Below are 20,280 nucleotides of genomic sequence, written 5' to 3'. Positions count from 1 at the left end.
TTCCAGTGTTTTCTCGTGGTGTTTGTGTCTCTTTGTGGTTATTTCCAGTGTTTTCTCGTGGTGTTTGTGTCTCTTTGTGGTTATTTCCAGTGTTTTCTCGTGGTGTTTGTGTCTCTGTGGTTATTTCCAGTGTTTTCTCGTGGTGTTTGTGTCTCTTTGTGGTTATTTCCAGTGTTTTCTCGTGGTGTTTGTGTCTCTATGGTTATTTCCAGTGTTTTCTCGTGGTGTTTGTGTCTCTTTGGTTATTTCCAGTGTTTTCTCGTGGTGTTTGTGTCTCTTTGTGGTTATTTCCAGTGTTTTCTCGTGGTGTTTGTGTCTCTGTGGTTATTTCCAGTGTTTTCTCGTGGTGTTTGTGTCACTTTGTGGTTATTTCCAGTGTTTTCTCGTGGTGTTTGTGTCTCTGTGGTTATTTCCAGTGTTTTCTCGTGGTGTTTGTGTCTCTTTGTGGTTATTTCCAGTGTTTTCTCGTGGTGTTTGTGTCTCTTTGGTTATTTCCAGTGTTTTCTCGTGGTGTTTGTGTCACTTTGTGGTTATTTCCAGTGTTTTTCTCGTGGTGTTTGTGTCTCTTTGTGGTTATTTCCAGTGTTTTCTCGTGGTGTTTGTGTCTCTATGGTTATTTCCAGTGTTTTCTCGTGGTGTTTGTGTCTCTTTGTGGTTATTTCCAGTGTTTTCTCGTGGTGTTTGTGTCTCTATGGTTATTTCCAGTGTTTTCTCGTGGTGTTTGTGTCTCTTTGTGGTTATTTCCAGTGTTTTCTCGTGGTGTTTGTGTCTCTTTGTGGTTATTTCCAGTGTTTTCTCGTGGTGTTTGTGTCTCTTTGGTTATTTCCAGTGTTTTCTCGTGGTATTTGTGTCTCTTTGTGGTTATTTCCAGTGTTTTCTCGTGGTGTTTGTGTCTCTTTGTGGTTATTTCCAGTGTTTTCTCGTGGTGTTTGTGTCTCTATGGTTATTTCCAGTGTTTTCTCGTGGTGTTTGTGTCTCTTTGGTTATTTCCAGTGTTTTCTCGTGGTGTTTGTGTCTCTTTGGTTATTTCCAGTGTTTTCTCGTGGTGTTTGTGTCTCTTTGTGGTTATTTCCAGTGTTTTCTCGTGGTGTTTGTGTCTCTTTGTGGTTATTTCCAGTGTTTTCTCGTGGTGTTTGTGTCTCTATGGTTATTTCCAGTGTTTTCTCGTGGTGTTTGTGTCTCTTTGGTTATTTCCAGTGTTTTCTCGTGGTGTTTGTGTCTCTTTGGTTATTTCCAGTGTTTTCTCGTGGTGTTTGTGTCTCTTTGTGGTTATTTCCAGTGTTTTTCTCGTGGTGTTTGTGTCTCTTTGTGGTTATTTCCAGTGTTTTCTCGTGGTGTTTGTGTCTCTTTGGTTATTTCCAGTGTTTTCTCGTGGTGTTTGTGTCTCTATGGTTATTTCCAGTGTTTTCTCGTGGTGTTTGTGTCTCTTTGTGGTTATTTCCAGTGTTTTCTCGTGGTGTTTGTGTCTCTTTGTGGTTATTTCCAGTGTTTTCTCGTGGTGTTTGTGTCTCTATGGTTATTTCCAGTGTTTTCTCGTGGTGTTTGTGTCTCTTTGGTTATTTCCAGTGTTTTCTCGTGGTGTTTGTGTCTCTTTGTGGTTATTTCCAGTGTTTTCTCGTGGTGTTTGTGTCTCTTTGTGGTTATTTCCAGTGTTTTCTCGTGGTGTTTGTGTCTCTTTGTGGTTATTTCCAGTGTTTTCTCGTGGTGTTTGTGTCTCTTTGTGGTTATTTCCAGTGTTTTCTAGTGGTGTTTGTGTCTCTTTGTGGTTATTTCCAGTGTTTTCCCGTGGTGTTTGTGTCTCTTTGTGGTTATTTCCAGTGTTTTCTCGTGGTGTTTGTGTCTCTGTGGTTATTTCCAGTGTTTTCTCGTGGTGTTTGTGTCTCTTTGGTTATTTCCAGTGTTTTAACGTGGTGTTTGTGTCTCTTTGTGGTTATTTCCAGTGTTTTCTCGTGGTGTTTGTGTCTCTTTGTGGTTATTTCCAGTGTTTTCTCGTGGTGTTTGTGTCTCTTTGTGGTTATTTCCAGTGTTTTCTCGTGGTGTTTGTGTCTCTTTGTGGTTATTTCCAGTGTTTTCTCGTGGTGTTTGTGTCTCTTTGTGGTTATTTCCAGTGTTTTCTCGTGGTGTTTGTGTCTCTTTGTGGTTATTTCCAGTGTTTTCTAGTGGTGTTTGTGTCTCTTTGTGGTTATTTCCAGTGTTTTCCCGTGGTGTTTGTGTCTCTTTGTGGTTATTTCCAGTGTTTTCTCGTGGTGTTTGTGTCTCTATGTGGTTATTTCCAGTGTTTTCCCGTGGTGTTTGTGTCTCTTTGTGGTTATTTCCAGTGTTTTCTCGTGGTGTTTGCGTCTCTTTGTGGTTATTTCCAGTGTTTTCTCGTGGTGTTTGTGTCTCTGTGGTTATTTCCAGTGTTTTCTCGTGGTGTTTGTGTCTCTTTGTGGTTATTTCCAGTGTTTTCTCGTGGTGTTTGTGTCTCTTTGTGGTTATTTCCAGTGTTTTCTCGTGGTGTTTGTGTCTCTTTGTGGTTATTTCCAGTGTTTTCTCGTGGTGTTTGTGTCTCTTTGGTTATTTCCAGTGTTTTCTCGTGGTGTTTGTGTCTCTTTGTGGTTATTTCCAGTGTTTTCTCGTGGTGTTTGTGTCTCTTTGGTTATTTCCAGTGTTTTCTCGTGGTGTTTGCGTCTCTTTGTGGTTATTTCCAGTGTTTTCTCGTGGTGTTTGTGTCTCTTTGGTTATTTCCAGTGTTTTCTCGTGGTGTTTGTGTCTCTGTGGTTATTTCCAGTGTTTTCTCGTGGTGTTTGTGTCTCTTTGTGGTTATTTCCAGTGTTTTCTCGTGGTGTTTGTGTCTCTTTGTGGTTATTTCCAGTGTTTTCTCGTGGTGTTTGTGTCTCTTTGTGGTTATTTCCAGTGTTTTCTCGTGGTGTTTGTGTCTCTTTGTGGTTATTTCCAGTGTTTTCTCGTGGTGTTTGTGTCTCTTTGGTTATTTCCAGTGTTTTCTCGTGGTGTTTGTCTCTTTGTGGTTATTTCCAGTGTTTTCTCGTGGTGTTTGTGTCTCTTTGTGGTTATTTCCAGTGTTTTCTCGTGGTGTTTGTGTCTCTTTGTGGTTATTTCCAGTGTTTTCTCGTGGTGTTTGTGTCTCTTTGGTTATTTCCAGTGTTTTCTCGTGGTGTTTGTGTCTCTTTGTGGTTATTTCCAGTGTTTTCTCGTGGTGTTTGTGTCTCTGTGGTTATTTCCAGTGTTTTCTCGTGGTGTTTGTGTCTCTTTGTGGTTATTTCCAGTGTTTTCTCGTGGTGTTTGTGTCTCTTTGTGGTTATTTCCAGTGTTTTCTCGTGGTGTTTGTGTCTCTTTGGTTATTTCCAGTGTTTTCTCGTGGTGTTTGTGTCTCTGTGGTTATTTCCAGTGTTTTCTCGTGGTGTTTGTGTCTCTTTGGTTATTTCCAGTGTTTTCTCGTGGTGTTTGTGTCTCTTTGGTTATTTCCAGTGTTTTCTCGTGGTGTTTGTGTCTCTTTGGTTATTTCCAGTGTTTTCTCGTGGTGTTTGCGTCTCTTTGTGGTTATTTCCAGTGTTTTCTCGTGGTGTTTGTGTCTCTTTGTGGTTATTTCCAGTGTTTTCTCGTGGTGTTTGTGTCTCTTTGTGGTTATTTCCAGTGTTTTCTCGTGGTGTTTGTGTCTCTTTGGTTATTTCCAGTGTTTTCTCGTGGTGTTTGTGTCTCTTTGTGGTTATTTCCAGTGTTTTCTCGTGGTGTTTGTGTCTCTTTGTGGTTATTTCCAGTGTTTTCTCGTGGTGTTTGTGTCTCTTTGTGGTTATTTCCAGTGTTTTCTCGTGGCGTTTGTGTCTCTTTGTGGTTATTTCCAGTGTTTTCTCGTGGTGTTTGTGTCTCTTTGTGGTTATTTCCAGTGTTTTCTCGTGGTGTTTGTGTCTCTTTGTGGTTATTTCCAGTGTTTTCTCGTGGTGTTTGTGTCTCTATGGTTATTTCCAGTGTTTTCTCGTGGTGTTTGTGTCTCTTTGTGGTTATTTCCAGTGTTTTCTCGTGGTGTTTGTGTCTCTTTGTGGTTATTTCCAGTGTTTTCTCGTGGTGTTTGTGTCTCTTTGTGGTTATTTCCAGTGTTTTCTCGTGGTGTTTGTGTCTCTTTGGTTATTTCCAGTGTTTTCTCGTGGTGTTTGTGTCTCTTTGTGGTTATTTCCAGTGTTTTCTCGTGGTGTTTGTGTCTCTTTGTGGTTATTTCCAGTGTTTTCTCGTGGCGTTTGTGTCTCTTTGTGGTTATTTCCAGTGTTTTCTCGTGGTGTTTGTGTCTCTTTGTGGTTATTTCCAGTGTTTTCTCGTGGCGTTTGTGTCTCTTTGTGGTTATTTCCAGTGTTTTCTCGTGGTATTTGTGTCTCTTTGTGGTTATTTCCAGTGTTTTCTCGTGGTGTTTGTGTCTCTTTGGTTATTTCCAGTGTTTTCTCGTGGTGTTTGTGTCTCTTTGTGGTTATTTCCAGTGTTTTCTCGTGGTGTTTGTGTCTCTTTGTGGTTATTTCCAGTGTTTTCTCGTGGTGTTTGTGTCTCTTTGTGGTTATTTCCAGTGTTTTCTCGTGGCGTTTGTGTCTCTTTGGTTATTTCCAGTGTTTTAACGTGGTGTTTGTGTCTCTTTGTGGTTATTTCCAGTGTTTTCTCGTGGTGTTTGTGTCTCTTTGTGGTTATTTCCAGTGTTTTCTCGTGGTGTTTGTGTCTCTTTGGTTATTTCCAGTGTTTTCTCGTGGTGTTTGTGTCTCTTTGTGGTTATTTCCAGTGTTTTCTCGTGGTGTTTGTGTCTCTTTGTGGTTATTTCCAGTGTTTTCTCGTGGTGTTTGTGTCTCTTTGTGGTTATTTCCAGTGTTTTCTCGTGGCGTTTGTGTCTCTTTGGTTATTTCCAGTGTTTTCTCGTGGTGTTTGTGTCTCTTTGTGGTTATTTCCAGTGTTTTCTCGTGGTGTTTGTGTCTCTTTGTGGTTATTTCCAGTGTTTTCTCGTGGTGTTTGTGTCTCTTTGGTTATTTCCAGTGTTTTAACGTGGTGTTTGTGTCTCTTTGTGGTTATTTCCAGTGTTTTCTCGTGGTGTTTGTGTCTCTGTGGTTATTTCCAGTGTTTTCTCGTGGTGTTTGTGTCTCTTTGTGGTTATTTCCAGTGTTTTCTCGTGGTGTTTGTGTCTCTTTGGTTATTTCCAGTGTTTTCTCGTGGTGTTTGTGTCTCTTTGTGGTTATTTCCAGTGTTTTCTCTTTGTGGTTACTCTGATACTTTATGCTCAGACTGAGTCAGATGGAGATTGACTTATGTTACTGGTATGTCAGAGGCTGTTACTGAATCTTTTTTAGGTCATTGTATCTGTTTTTGGTCACACTTTGTTAATTTTCCACTGTCTGTAATCTTTGTAGAAAACAGTAAAAACAGAACTTTTCGCAACTGCTGTCTGTTCAATTCACAGAGGCAGAGATGTGTGATCAGAGTAGGACAAGTACCTGCGGTGTCATCGTTTGTCCAGTGGGCATAGAAACAGCGGCGGTGACGTTCTGAGGAGGCATGGAGGGGTTAGGAACAGCTCGAGGCAGCCGGGCCAGATTCTGCTGCATCCCGGGACGAACCAGCTTCAAGGAACACACAACAGAGACATGGGAGGACAGGTTAGGAGAGAGAAAGCCATCAGACACGCCCGACATGCATCCGTATGTGAGACGTAACACACGTCAGGACACATTAGCGCACATTAGCACATGTTAGCACACGTTAGCATCTGTTAGCACACGTTAGCACATGCTACACTTAACGGTCAATAAATGAGTCAGAGGCTGAAGAGGTCGAAGTGACGGTTCTGGTGTTTGACAAGTGTTGGTTTCGGTGTTGTGTGATCTGACTTTCCTTGTGAGTCCGTGGAGGTAGTGATCTCACCTGTCCAGGACCGCCGGCGGCGTTCAGCTGTGCCTGAGCGGCGGCGTTCAGTTGTGCCTGAGCGGCGGCGTTCAGCTGCATATTCGCTCGGGCTTGCTGTGATTCACAGAGACAGAAGGGTGAGGAACGCTGTGTCTGAGCGGCTATAAGACAACAGGTTTGACCTAACCGGATCAGAACAGTCGGAGGGCTCACCTGAAAGGCCTGCATCTTTAGCTGCTGCTGCTGCTGCTGCTGGCTCAGAGAGTTGATGGGAACGTGTTGACCTGATGTCATCTGTCCGGCCAGAGACTGAGGCACCATGCCGGGCTGCTGCTGGGAGTGTGGAGCCATCTGACCCTGCTGAGGCTGGGCCTGGACCTGCTGCTGCACCATGTGCTGGATGGACTGGGCCTGTGCCTGAGCTTGAGCCTGAGCTTGAGCCTGAGCTTGAGCCTGAGCCTGAGCCTGAGCCTGAGCCTGAGCTTGAGCCTGAGCTTGAGCTTGAGCCTGAGCCTGAGCCTGAGCCTGTGCCTGTGCCTGAGCCTGAGCCTGGGCCTGAGCCTGGGCCTGAGCCTGGGCCTGAGCCTGAGCTTGAGCCTGAGCCTGGGCCTGAGCCTGGGCCTGAGCCTGAGCTTGAGCCTGAGCTTGAGCCTGAGCCTGAGCCTGAGCCTGAGCCTGAGCCTGAGCCTGAGCCTGAGCCTGAGCCTGGGCCTGGGCCTGGGCGTGCTGCTGCTGGAGCTGCAGCATCTGCTGCTGCTGCTGCAACCTCGTCTGGTGCATCTGCAGACATGAAAACAGAACCGACACCGAGCCAAGGTGAAGCTGCAGGCAGGACACGAAGCATCACAAACAGCTTCCTGCTCTGCTGTCAGACATCAGATCTAAAGGTATGTTCCTGTGTACCTGGTTCTGCTGCTGCTGGTTCTGGGCCTGCTGCTGCTGTTGGTTCTGATGCTGCTGTTGCAGCTGCTGGTTCTGGTGGTGCTGCTGCTGCTGCTGCTGTTGCTGCTGCAGCTGCTGCTGCTGCGCCCTCAGCTGCTGCTGGAACTGCTGCTGAATGGCGGCGTTCTGCTGCTGCTGCTGCTGCTGCTGCTGGAACTGCTGGAACTGCTGCACCTGCACCATCTGCTGCATGGGCATCTGACCCGGACCCCCCACTGTGGAGAGAGGAGGAGGTGAGGGGCCCACCGGGTTTAGAGGCAGTCTGAACACAACTCCGAGGCTCAAACACACAACGTGCCAAAGCAGAGGCAGAAAACGACGCCGTTTACACGCAGCCGACATCAGCAACACACCGAGGAAACACACTCACTGGCTTGTGGGTTTCCAGCCACCCCTGCCATGGCATGCTGGCCTATCTGCATCTGCCCCATGGCCCCCATGCCACCCACTGGAGCGCCAGCGGGGCGGGGCCCCATGCCAATGGCACCGGGGCCCCCTCCTACCCCTGTCAGGTTAGTCAGGGCATTCATGGCATCTAGCAGAAGGGTAGACAACAGACAACATTACGCAGCTCCAACATGCACAGTAGAAACCACGACCGCCAGGAGTCCGGTGCAGACAGGTCCAGCAGAGGACAGAACACAGCAGAGGAACCCAAACGGGGCAGAAAATCCACTTACCTGGACCTCCGAGGGTCTTCTTATCTGCAGGAGACACAGTCATCAATAACTTAGTTTCACATCATCACACAGACGGCTGCATCATGGAGACTCAAAAACTCTTTGTTTGAGTCCAGAAAATCTAACAATTCACTGACAACCGTAGTAATCTTAAGATGTGATGAGGAAATGATCAGAGCTGAACACTTAGGTCATCAACTATTTTATCAATTATTCCATTAATTAACAGGATAAGAAATACTTTTCCAATAAATACTTTTTAAAGGAGAAAAACTGACACGATGACCCCTTGACGCGGCTTGGATCACCTTCCAAGCGGCTCTGTGCTCTCGCTGCCGGTGCTTTGTTGTGATATTCGTTAAGTACGTCCTGTTTGTTTTAACTGCTTTTTGTCGAGCTGACTTCACCTACAGCCGACACGATCTGTTAAAAAACGCTGCTTCGGGAGATCTCTGGGATAACCAAGCACAGAAAGCCTCCTCCTTCAGCTTCACGGCTTCCCTCACCGCTGCTGTCCACCGACCTGTTGGGTTAGCGCCATGACAGGCGCCGACAACCCCCCCGGTATGTGGCTGCTGATAGTATCACTTACAGATACTATATATTTATATATATTGTATTAGTCTGATAGTGACATTGAATGAAAAAACAGATGCATTTTAAAGTGTTTGAAAAGATCTAAAATATCTGTTTCACTCACTTGCTGGTGATTTCAGGTTATATGTTCCACAGTTAAATCCCTACTAAACACATTTAATTTCATGATTTGCCTCTTTCTAAAAGATGGACTTTCATATAAGTGATTTTTGTTAAAGGTTTTTGTTACAGGGAGGGATGTGAATACTAATCAAGCCATTACAGTTCCTACGCATATTCTAGAGTTGTCACGATACCGAAATAAGTTAAACGATACGATACCAGACAAAGTATCACGGTTCCGGGTGTTATCGCGATACTGCCGCCTTTTTTTAATTATTTGCATGAACTGCAATGTATTTGTGCAAGATATAAATACTTAATTACGTATGTTGTTATGTGCACGATAAACATAATACTAACATAAATAATGGACTTAGGATAACAAATCCACTGACTTTTAAAAACAATAATGCTTCTTCCCCAACATAATAAACCATAGAGGACAAAACACAAACAGGAACTGATTCTCTGTGAAAACTATATTTTAATGTATTTTCTAGGTGCTTTAACATCTTTTAACTCGTCATTCTTCAGCCTGTACACGGAGCATATGGCCTAATATTAGCCAGTTGGAAAATAAACAGGGAAAACTAACCTGGTATTCGACACTGCAGGTGTTTTATGAGGTTGGATGTGTTGCCTAATTTGGCTCCTATAGCTGGTGGCAGCGCCTGCGCAGTGGAGGCCATCTTCTATTGCTTTACCGTCTGTGCCTTGTTTAAACCCAGAATAATTCCAAATGTGGCTTTTGGAGTTTGTTTTTAGTGGTGCCACTAAAAATGGATTCGCCGCTTGGCCCGGTGCTTCTGCCATGGTGTGTGCGCGTTGTCTCGTGTTTGTGACCGCTGTACATGCGTCTGGGCGAGACAAATTTCTATCGAAGCAGAGCTGTCTACATGGAGTTTGTTCTAGCGTCAGAAACACCCAAACAGCCAATCAGCTAACAGATGGGCGGACCCAGCGTGTGGAAACAGCCTATCGTATCCCAGAGGCCACCAGTAACGGGCAAACAGCCAATCATTCAGCAGCTGTGTAGTTCGGTTGCAGTGGTTGCCGTGTCGGTTTGTTTACAAGGAAGCAGCAAGCGGTGAGAAGCCGGGAGGAGAGTAGAGGCGGCCGCTGTGTAGCAGAAACTGGCACCGTTAGTATAGTAATCCACGGTAGTACCGGCGTGTACAATTTCTAGTATAGTAGAACTGTAATGATTTGGCACCGCGGGGTATTGTGGGTAATGTGGGTACCGTTGGTATCGTGGGTAATGTGGGTACAGTGGGTACAGTGGGTACCGTGGGTAATGTGGGTAATGTGGGTGCCGTTGGTATCGTGGATAATGTGGGTACCGTGGGTGCCGTTGGTCTCGTGGGTGCAGTGGGTACAGTGGGTGCAGTGGGTACCGTGGGTGCAGTGGGTACAGTGGGTACCGTGGGTAATGTGGGTGCAGTGGGTACCGTGGGTAATGTGGGTACCGTGGGTACAGTGGGTAATGTGGGTGCAGTGGGTACTGTGGGTAATGTGGGTAATGTGGGTACCGTGGGTACAGTGGGTAATGTGGGTAATGTGGGTACAGTGGGTACTGTGGGTACCGTGGGTAATGTGGGTACCGTGGGTAATGTGGGTGCCGTGGGTACAGTGGGTACAGTGGGTAATGTGGGTACCGTGGGTACAGTGGGTAATGTGGATAATGTCAGTAATGTGGGTACAGTGGGTAATGTGGGTACCGTGGGTACTGTGGGTAATGTGGGTACCGTGGGTAATGTGGGTACCGTGGGTACAGTGGGTAATGTGGGTACAGTGGGTAATGTGGATAATGTCAGTAATGTGGGTACAGTGGGTACCGTGGGTACCGTGGGTAATGTGGGTACAGTGGGTACCGTGGGTACCGTGGGTACTGTGGGTACCGTGGGTACAGTGGGTACAGTGGGTACCGTGGGTACAGTGGGTAATGTGGGTGCAGTGGGTACCGTGGGTACAGTGGGTAATGTGGGTAATGTGGGTACCGTGGGTACAGTGGGTACCGTGGGTAATGTGGGTACAGTGGGTACAGTGGGTACAGTGGGTACTGTGGGTACCGTGGGTAATGTGGGTACAGTGGGTACCGTGGGTACAGTGGGTACCGTGGGTACAGTGGGTAATGTGGGTACAGTGGGTACCGTGGGTAATGTGGGTAATGTGGGTACAGTGGGTACAGTGGGTACTGTGGGTACCGTGGGTAATGTGGGTACAGTGGGTACCGTGGGTACAGTGGGTACCGTGGGTACAGTGGGTAATGTGGGTACCGTGGGTAATGTGGGTACCGTGGGTAATGTGGGTACAGTGGGTACCGTGGGTACAGTGGGTAATGTGGGTAATGTGGGTACCGTGGGTACAGTGGGTACCGTGGGTACAGTGGGTACCGTGGGTAATGTGGGTACAGTGGGTACAGTGGGTGCAGTGGGTACCGTGGGTACAGTGGGTAATGTGGGTACCGTGGGTACAGTGGGTACAGTGGGTACCGTGGGTAATGTGGGTAATGTGGGTACAGTGGGTACAGTGGGTGCAGTGGGTACCGTGGGTACCGTGGGTACAGTGGGTAATGTGGGTACAGTGGGTACAGTGGGTACCGTGGGTGCAGTGGGTATCGTGGGTACAGTGGGTACCGTGGGTGCAGTGGGTACCGTGGGTAATGTGGGTACAGTGGGTACAGTGGGTGCAGTGGGTGCAGTGGGTATCGTGCAACTCTAACATATTGAACCCAAATACAACTGCACTTTGTGCAGTTTAGTAATATAAAACTACTGTTAGTGCAGCATATTGTTTTCACATTTTAACTTCCACGACACATTGCAGGGAGATTCAGCTCCTGTCACACTGGTATCAGAACACTTTAATGAGTACTGAGCACCCGTGGTATCGGTGCATCCTCAGTTACAGGATGTGTGATGCCACATCATCACACAGACGGCTGCATCATGGAGACTCAAAAACTCTTTGTTTGAGTCCAGAAAATCTAACAATTCACTGACAACCGTAGTAATCTTAAGATGTGATGAGGAAATGATCAGAGCTGAACACTTAGGTCATCAACTATTTTATCAATTATTCCATTAATTAACAGGATAAGAAATACTTTTCCAATAAATACTTTTAAAGGAGAAAAACTGACACGATGACCCCTTGACGCGGCTTGGATCACCTTCCAAGCGGCTCTGTGCTCTCGCTGCCGGTGCTTTGTTGTGATATTCGTTAAGCACCTCCTGTTTGTTTTAACTGCTTTTTGTCGAGCTGACTTCACCTACAGCCGACACGATCTGTTAAAAAACGCTGCTTCGGGAGATCTCTGGGATAACCAAGCACAGAAAGCCTCCTCCTTCAGCTTCACGGCTTCCCTCACCGCTGCTGTCCACCGACCTGTTGGGTTAGCGCCATGACAGGCGCCGACAACCCCCCCGGTATGTGGCTGCTGATAGTATCACTTACAGATACTATATATTTATATATATTGTATTAGTCTGATAGTGACATTGAATGAAAAAACAGATGCATTTTAAAGTGTTTGAAAAGATCTAAAATATCTGTTTCACTCACTTGCTGGTGATTTCAGGTTATATGTTCCACAGTTAAATCCCTACTAAACACATTTAATTTCATGATTTGCCTCTTTCTAAAAGATGGACTTTCATATAAGTGATTTTTGTTAAAGGTTTTTGTTACAGGGAGGGATGTGAATACTAATCAAGCCATTACAGTTCCTACGCATATTCTAGAGTTGTCACGATACCGAAATAAGTTAAACGATACGATACCAGACAAAGTATCACGGTTCCGGGTGTTATCGCGATACTGCCGCCTTTTTTTAATTATTTGCATGAACTGCAATGTATTTGTGCAAGATATAAATACTTAATTACGTATGTTGTTATGTGCACGATAAACATAATACTAACATAAATAATGGACTTAGGATAACAAATCCACTGACTTTTAAAAACAATAATGCTTCTTCCCCAACATAATAAACCATAGAGGACAAAACACAAACAGGAACTGATTCTCTGTGAAAACTATATTTTAATGTATTTTCTAGGTGCTTTAACATCTTTTAACTCGTCATTCTTCAGCCTGTACACGGAGCATATGGCCTAATATTAGCCAGTTGGAAAATAAACAGGGAAAACTAACCTGGTATTCGACACTGCAGGTGTTTTATGAGGTTGGATGTGTTGCCTAATTTGGCTCCTATAGCTGGTGGCAGCGCCTGCGCAGTGGAGGCCATCTTCTATTGCTTTACCGTCTGTGCCTTGTTTAAACCCAGAATAATTCCAAATGTGGCTTTTGGAGTTTGTTTTTAGTGGTGCCACTAAAAATGGATTCGCCGCTTGGCCCGGTGCTTCTGCCATGGTGTGTGCGCGTTGTCTCGTGTTTGTGACCGCTGTACATGCGTCTGGGCGAGACAAATTTCTATCGAAGCAGAGCTGTCTACATGGAGTTTGTTCTAGCGTCAGAAACACCCAAACAGCCAATCAGCTAACAGATGGGCGGACCCAGCGTGTGGAAACAGCCTATCGTATCCCAGAGGCCACCAGTAACGGGCAAACAGCCAATCATTCAGCAGCTGTGTAGTTCGGTTGCAGTGGTTGCCGTGTCGGTTTGTTTACAAGGAAGCAGCAAGCGGTGAGAAGCCGGGAGGAGAGTAGAGGCGGCCGCTGTGTAGCAGAAACTGGCACCGTTAGTATAGTAATCCACGGTAGTACCGGCGTGTACAATTTCTAGTATAGTAGAACTGTAATGATTTGGCACCGCGGGGTATTGTGGGTAATGTGGGTACCGTTGGTATCGTGGGTAATGTGGGTACAGTGGGTACCGTGGGTAATGTGGGTAATGTGGGTGCCGTTGGTATCGTGGATAATGTGGGTACCGTGGGTGCCGTTGGTCTCGTGGGTGCAGTGGGTACAGTGGGTGCAGTGGGTACCGTGGGTGCAGTGGGTACAGTGGGTACCGTGGGTAATGTGGGTGCAGTGGGTACCGTGGGTAATGTGGGTACAGTGGGTACAGTGGGTAATGTGGGTACCGTGGGTAATGTGGGTACCGTGGGTACAGTGGGTAATGTGGGTGCAGTGGGTACTGTGGGTAATGTGGGTAATGTGGGTACCGTGGGTACAGTGGGTAATGTGGGTAATGTGGGTACAGTGGGTACTGTGGGTACCGTGGGTAATGTGGGTACCGTGGGTAATGTGGGTGCCGTGGGTACAGTGGGTACAGTGGGTAATGTGGGTACCGTGGGTACAGTGGGTAATGTGGATAATGTCAGTAATGTGGGTACAGTGGGTAATGTGGGTACCGTGGGTACTGTGGGTAATGTGGGTACCGTGGGTAATGTGGGTACCGTGGGTACAGTGGGTAATGTGGGTACAGTGGGTAATGTGGATAATGTCAGTAATGTGGGTACAGTGGGTACCGTGGGTACCGTGGGTACAGTGGGTACCGTGGGTACCGTGGGTACCGTGGGTACAGTGGGTACAGTGGGTACCGTGGGTACAGTGGGTAATGTGGGTAATGTGGGTACAGTGGGTACCGTGGGTAATGTGGGTACAGTGGGTACAGTGGGTGCAGTGGGTACCGTGGGTACAGTGGGTAATGTGGGTAATGTGGGTACCGTGGGTACAGTGGGTACCGTGGGTAATGTGGGTACAGTGGGTACTGTGGGTACCGTGGGTACTGTGGGTACAGTGGGTACCGTGGGTACAGTGGGTACCGTGGGTACAGTGGGTAATGTGGGTACAGTGGGTACCGTGGGTAATGTGGGTAATGTGGGTACAGTGGGTACAGTGGGTACTGTGGGTACCGTGGGTAATGTGGGTACCGTGGGTACAGTGGGTACCGTGGGTACAGTGGGTAATGTGGGTACCGTGGGTAATGTGGGTACCGTGGGTAATGTGGGTACAGTGGGTACCGTGGGTACAGTGGGTAATGTGGGTAATGTGGGTACCGTGGGTACAGTGGGTACCGTGGGTACAGTGGGTACCGTGGGTAATGTGGGTACAGTGGGTACAGTGGGTGCAGTGGGTACCGTGGGTACAGTGGGTACCGTGGGTACCGTGGGTACAGTGGGTACAGTGGGTACCGTGGGTAATGTGGGTAATGTGGGTACAGTGGGTACAGTGGGTGCAGTGGGTACCGTGGGTACCGTGGGTACCGTGGGTACAGTGGGTAATGTGGGTACAGTGGGTACAGTGGGTACCGTGGGTGCAGTGGGTATCGTGGGTACAGTGGGTACCGTGGGTGCAGTGGGTACCGTGGGTAATGTGGGTACAGTGGGTACAGTGGGTGCAGTGGGTGCAGTGGGTATCGTGCAACTCTAACATATTGAACCCAAATACAACTGCACTTTGTGCAGTTTAGTAATATAAAACTACTGTTAGTGCAGCATATTGTTTTCACATTTTAACTTCCACGACACATTGCAGGGAGATTCAGCTCCTGTCACACTGGTATCAGAACACTTTAATGAGTACTGAGCACCCGTGGTATCGGTGCATCCTCAGTTACAGGATGATGCCACCCGGGCCATTTCTCCGTGGAAGACAGTTGTGGGCAGCTTCTCCTACAGCTGGAGGAAGAGAACTGGCTGACATGCAGCAGGTCATCACAGAGACAACCAGTGGCTGGGGAAGAAGGCTGCTGATGACAGATCTGCAGCAGCACTTTCTAAAGTCCTGTGTGCCGATGTGAAAACCAGTTTGCATGTTTTGTTGTGTGCACAAAGTGTACAGAAGGAGCACTTTGTGACAGTGACTTTTTAAAGAGTAGGTCAGCCTTTTGCCATCTTTTATATTTTAACAGCTGTGAGTCTTTCTTTATGCAGGAAAAGATTTTGTTAGTTAAAGATTTAGTTTAGGTCCGTATCGCCCAGCCCCAGATGCTTGACTTATCACCTGATGTGATGTGGACACAGCAGAATTCTGACTTCTTTTTACCCCTTCAGAGCTGAAATGATGGATGTCTGATCTGATGCTTCCACAGAACAGATCTCGACTCAGTCTGTGTCTCTGAGGCTTACCAGTTGAACATAGCTCTGATATCAGTTTATAGGAGGATTGTGACTGAATACTTACGGATGTCTCTGAAGTGGATGATCAGCCTCGCCACCAGAGATAAGTACTCCTCCTGGAAATAAAAAGATGGCGTCACTGTTTCTGAGAGTTTTTGTTGTTTTAAAGAAACAAAAAGAAAGGAAACAATGTTTTAAAGCCTCACATCTTCCTCGCTGCAGTACTCACTCTGGTTTTGGCTTTGACATAAACGTGGTTCTCCATGTCATTGCCCGACTTGTGTGTAGTGTTTACAGTTCCTGCCTTCCTCATCGCCTCCTCACTGGAGATAAAAAACACATCATTTCATTAATTACCTTCAAAGGTTACTTTAAATGTTTTTCACAAACATTTAACCATTTATGTGAACCTCTTTAAATTCTAACATGTTACATATCAGGACATAAAGAGTCTTTGTGAAGATTTAAAGTGGAAAACATTCAGGACATCTGTCAATCTTCCCAGGAGTGGACGTCCCAGCAAGTTCACCCCAAGGTGAAGAAGCCCAGAGCTACATCTCAGACTCTACAGGCCTCAGTTAGCATGTTAAAGGTTAAAGGTCACCCCAAGGTGAAGAAGCCCAGAGCTACATCTCAGACTCTACAGGCCTCAGTTAGCATGCTAAAGGTTAAAGGTCACCCCAAGGTGAAAAAGCCCAGAGCTACATCTCAGACTCTACAGGCCTCAGTTAGCATGTTAAAGGTTAAAGGTCATACATCTCAGACTCTACAGGCCTCAGTTAGCATGTTAAAGGTTAAAGGTCACCCCAAGGTGAAAAAGCCCAGAGCTACATCTCAGACTCTACAGGCCTCAGTTAGCATGCTAAAGGTTAAAGGTCACCCCAAGGTGAAGAAGCCCAGAGCTACATCTCAGACTCTACAGGCCTCAGTTAGCATGTTAAAGGTTAAAGGTCACCCCAAGGTGAAAAAAGCCCAGAGCTACATCTCAGACTCTACAGGCCTCAGTTAGCATGCTAAAGGTTAAAGGTCACCCCAAGGTGAAAAAGCCCAGAGCTACATCTCAGACTCTACAGGCCTCAGTTAGCATGTTAAAGGTTAAAGGTCACCCCAAGGTGAAAAAGCCCAGAGCTACATCTCAGACTCTACAGGCCTCAGTTAGCATGCTAAAGGTTAAAGGTCACCCCAAGGTGAAAAAGCCCAGAGCTACATCTCAGACTCTACAGGCCTCAGTTAGCATGTTAAAGGTTAAAGGTCACCCCAAGGTGAAAAAGCCCAGAGCTACATCTCAGACTCTCCAGGCCTCAGTTAGCATGTTAAAGGTTAAAGGTCATGAAAAAGCCCAGAGCTACATCTCACAACTCTACAGGCCTCAGTTAGCATGTTAAAGGTTAAAGGTCATACATCTCAGACTCTACAGGCCTCAGTTAGCATGCTAAAGGTTAAAGGTCATGACAGCACAGTTAGAAAAAGACTGAACAAGGATGGCTTGTTTGGAAGGGCTGCAGGAGAAAGCCTCTTCTCTCTAAAAAGAACATGGCAGCACAGCTTAGGTTTGCAAAGCTGCATCTGAACAAAGCTCAAGACTTCTGGAACAATGTCCTTTGGACAGACCAGAGCAAAGTGGAGATGTTTGGTCCTAATGCACAGCAGCACGTTTGGAGGAAACCAAACACAGCAGATCAGCACAAACACCTCATACCAGCTGTCAAGCACGGTGGTGGAGGGCTGATGATCTGGGCTGGTTCTGCAGCCACAGGACCTGGGCACCTTGCAGTCATTGAGTCCACCACGAACTCCTCTGGATACCAAAGTATTCTAGAGTCAGATGTGAGGCCATCTGTCCCACAGCTAAAGCTGGGCTGAAACTGGCTCATGCAGCATGAAAATATTACGGTTTGAACAGAAAATATAAAAAAGAAGTAAAGAAAAAAAAAAGCTGCAGTCCAAACATTCATGTTTTCTCTTAGATTTATTTATAATGTTCAAGGTTTCTGTTCCGGTGTCGTTCACATAAAGCAAATAATGTCAAATAACTTCATGGTTTTAACAAACACTTTGTGTCTCTTATACGTCGGATTTTATTCAGTTTACTGGGTCTTTTTCAGCTTGTTTTTCACCCGTTTTCCATGTCTTTCACTCAGAGATAATGATGCGATTATCAAAGCTATGAATAAAAGAGAATAAACTGGACAATTAGAAACAAACACATTCTATATCTGTGAAACTAAGACATGCTGCAAGTTAACACTTTCAGGTGGATTCAATAATCATATCTATAGTTAATACCTAACTTTAACTTCTAACTAATTAGTAACTGTTTGCTTTCATTTTCAGTTCAAAATATTTGTTCTTACAGCCAAATATTAGAGATGCTTCTGTTCAATAAGCTGTAAATAGTTAAGGACTGAAACCAGTTAATTAGTTTGTTTTCACAGGTTACTGATGAGAACATTAATAATTAGAGCCATAACTGCCCATTAAATGCGATTTCTTAGTTTTATGCATGTCGATTTATACGTAAAAGTACAAATAATTAATGCAGTTAAGACCGATCAAAATCAAATGACACAAAGGTGGCATTAAGGTAAATAAAAGTGAAATGGTGCTAATTTAATGCTGAATGCTTCTGTCAGTTATGACCTGCAGCTGTTTTTACTGAGACTGGCAGAAACATGACAAACTATACGATGTTACAAACATACTGTAAAACTAAAGCGACCAAAGATTAACTGTGGTTTAAGTTTGAGCATCTAATAATGCTAATATATAAAGTAAAAAAAAAACAAACAGATTAATTGTGATTCTCTACAGTTTATCTGTGCCGAGTTGAAGAATAAATCCGGACCTTTCCGAAAATATCTTCCACCATAACCGTCCTTTCACGCTGCCTTTTCACTTGTCACTTTTCTTTAATTTGCCATTTTTTAAAGGCGGTTAGAAGTAACGCTCCCCCTGGTCGAGCAGCAAGCTAACGTTAGCGAAGCTAAGCTAACGTTAGCTTTCTGTGTCCGTTAGCTGAACTAAATCCGCGACAATACAACACAGTTTCTCACATCTGAGCCACGACTTTCTGCCGGAACTGTGGGCTCCTCCAGTCGCTGTCCGCTCCAGGGACCTCCATGGCGGAATTTATTTATTTATGTCCACAGATGTTCAGATGAAAGAGTTGATCAAATGTTTTCTCTCTGCTCTTCCTTCTTCCGCTCTGAGGATAATGGCGGCTGCTGTTGTTGGCGTTAACAGACGCTGCCGCCGCCTGCTGGACCGAACCTAGAACTTCAGCCAAGCAGCAGAACCGGTCCAGCCCACGGCTGAAGTTCCAGGCGACAAAACCACGTTTGTTTACCTCGAAATAATGACACCAAAGAGTGCTTCAAGCATCTCCTCTCATGGCTTCCATACATTTACCTCTTCAGAACGGTTGCTGTGTACGGAAGTCGACAGAGCTCATTCTTCAACTTTTTCTTTATCTCAAGATAACGAAGCTAATCAGTTAATGTGTCATTATCTCGTTGTAATGAGATAACGGGTTGATGTGTTTAATTCTGTTGAATTCAACTCAGTTTTATTTATAAAGATAGTCCAATTCAAGCTTATTATGATCCCATTAATTCTAGTTAAATTATGACCCAATTAAATTAAATGAGCCAATTAAAAACAGGTAGCCTAGCTAAGGCTACCTGTTTTTGATCCAATCCCTCATCCTGAGCTGCAGGAGGCGACTGTGGAGAGAAAAACTCCCTTTAACAGGAAGAAACCTCCATCAGAACCAGAACCAGGAAGAAACCTCCACCAGAACCAGGAAGAAACCTCCATCAGAACCAGAACCAGGAAGAAACCTCCATCAGAACCAGAACCAGGAAGAAACCTCCACCAGAACCAGGAAGAAACCTCCATCAGAACCAGAACCAGGAAGAAACCTCCATCAGAACCAGAACCAGGAAGAAACCTCCATCAGAACCAGAACCAGGAAGGGTCCATCTGCCTGGACCAGCTTTAGTTAGTTCGTAAATCGGAGTAAAGTTCGTATTCTGGATCACATGATGTGCAGCTTCTGGCTGAGGTGAAGAGCTTAAAACTTTTTTTGATGCACACAGACACCACTGTCTGTACTGAGGAGTAACGTTACATCATTACATTACATTATCGGCATGTTTCTGATAAAGATCGAGGTTTAATGAGGTTAATAAATCCAAAATGTTTAAACTCAGTAATTAACGGAACACATGCATTACTACGAGTTACGCTGTGCACATCTCCGGCTTGGTCCATTACTGCTGATGAGAAAGCATTGTTTGCTAGCATCTGCTGCTAACTTACAGCTAACTGCTAACTTACAGCTAACTGCTAACTTACAGCTAACTGCTAACTTACAGCTAACTGCTAACTCACAGCTAACTGCTAACTTACAGCTAACTGCTAACTTACAGTTAACTGCTAACTTACAGCTAACTGCTAACCTGTTTCCCTCTGGGATCAGTAACTATCTGTATCTATAGAGCTGGAGTGTTTCTGACTGCAGGAACAGCTTCATTCTGTCTGTGTTTCTGCATTAAATCACAGCAGCTGTCCAGCTGTTGATGAGGTAACGCAGGTAAACACACCTGAACTCTCCACAGCAGCATGACGGCGTGTCCTCAGCCTACACAAACTGACCCGTCACCAACGTCCTGCTGAGGCCTCGATGGTTGAACCTCTCTGAGCTGGAGAGACGTTCTCTCTCTGCTCTGAAACTTTCCCCTGGTTGCTGAGCTCGATCAGCTGTTTAAACAGGTCTGAGACAGAGAGCCAAACAGGTATTTACACCAAAGTCCGTCTCAAACATCTCAATAAGACCTCAGAAAACTGCGTAAAATCGATCAAAAGCGCAGAATATGTCTGAGGAACACACCGGGGGCTTTAATATGTCACATTTAAATCTGAGATCAGGGGCCTGTAGTCCGGAGCAGGACTAGCAGCTCACATTACGTTATATACACCGGGGCTGTGGGGCTTTTCGTATCCTGATCACTTGGAACCCGGGATCAACGGCCACCTCTCGTTGAGGTATCTTCAGGACTCTGA

The 20,280-nt window shown here is 45.7% G+C and overlaps 1 protein-coding gene across 1 annotated transcript in view; it reads right to left on the bottom strand.

The window, feature by feature from the left end:
• med15 (mediator complex subunit 15) overlaps window positions 1-18,451 on the bottom strand; it is an 88,158-nt gene extending 69,707 nt beyond the window's left edge. Inside the window, exons 1-9 of the mRNA XM_072368094.1 lie at window positions 18,270-18,451; window positions 15,446-15,539; window positions 15,281-15,332; window positions 7,491-7,514; window positions 7,181-7,345; window positions 6,772-7,025; window positions 6,082-6,648; window positions 5,887-5,982; window positions 5,460-5,585 (exon numbers count right to left, since the gene is read on the bottom strand). Coding sequence (XP_072224195.1) covers window positions 5,460-5,585; window positions 5,887-5,982; window positions 6,082-6,648; window positions 6,772-7,025; window positions 7,181-7,345; window positions 7,491-7,514; window positions 15,281-15,332; window positions 15,446-15,539; window positions 18,270-18,337 — 1,446 coding nt within the window. The 5' untranslated portion in view covers window positions 18,338-18,451. The remainder of the gene's footprint in view (window positions 1-5,459; window positions 5,586-5,886; window positions 5,983-6,081; window positions 6,649-6,771; window positions 7,026-7,180; window positions 7,346-7,490; window positions 7,515-15,280; window positions 15,333-15,445; window positions 15,540-18,269) is intronic.
• Window positions 18,452-20,280: the final 1,829 nt, after the last annotated feature.

This window comes from Leuresthes tenuis, unplaced genomic scaffold (assembly GCF_036924035.1).
Source record: "Leuresthes tenuis unplaced genomic scaffold, fLeuTen1.0.hap1 SCAF_17, whole genome shotgun sequence".
NCBI lineage: Eukaryota > Metazoa > Chordata > Actinopteri > Atheriniformes > Atherinopsidae > Leuresthes > Leuresthes tenuis.
Note: the sequence above shows the minus strand (reverse complement) of the source record. Positions and strands in the feature narration are given on the sequence as shown.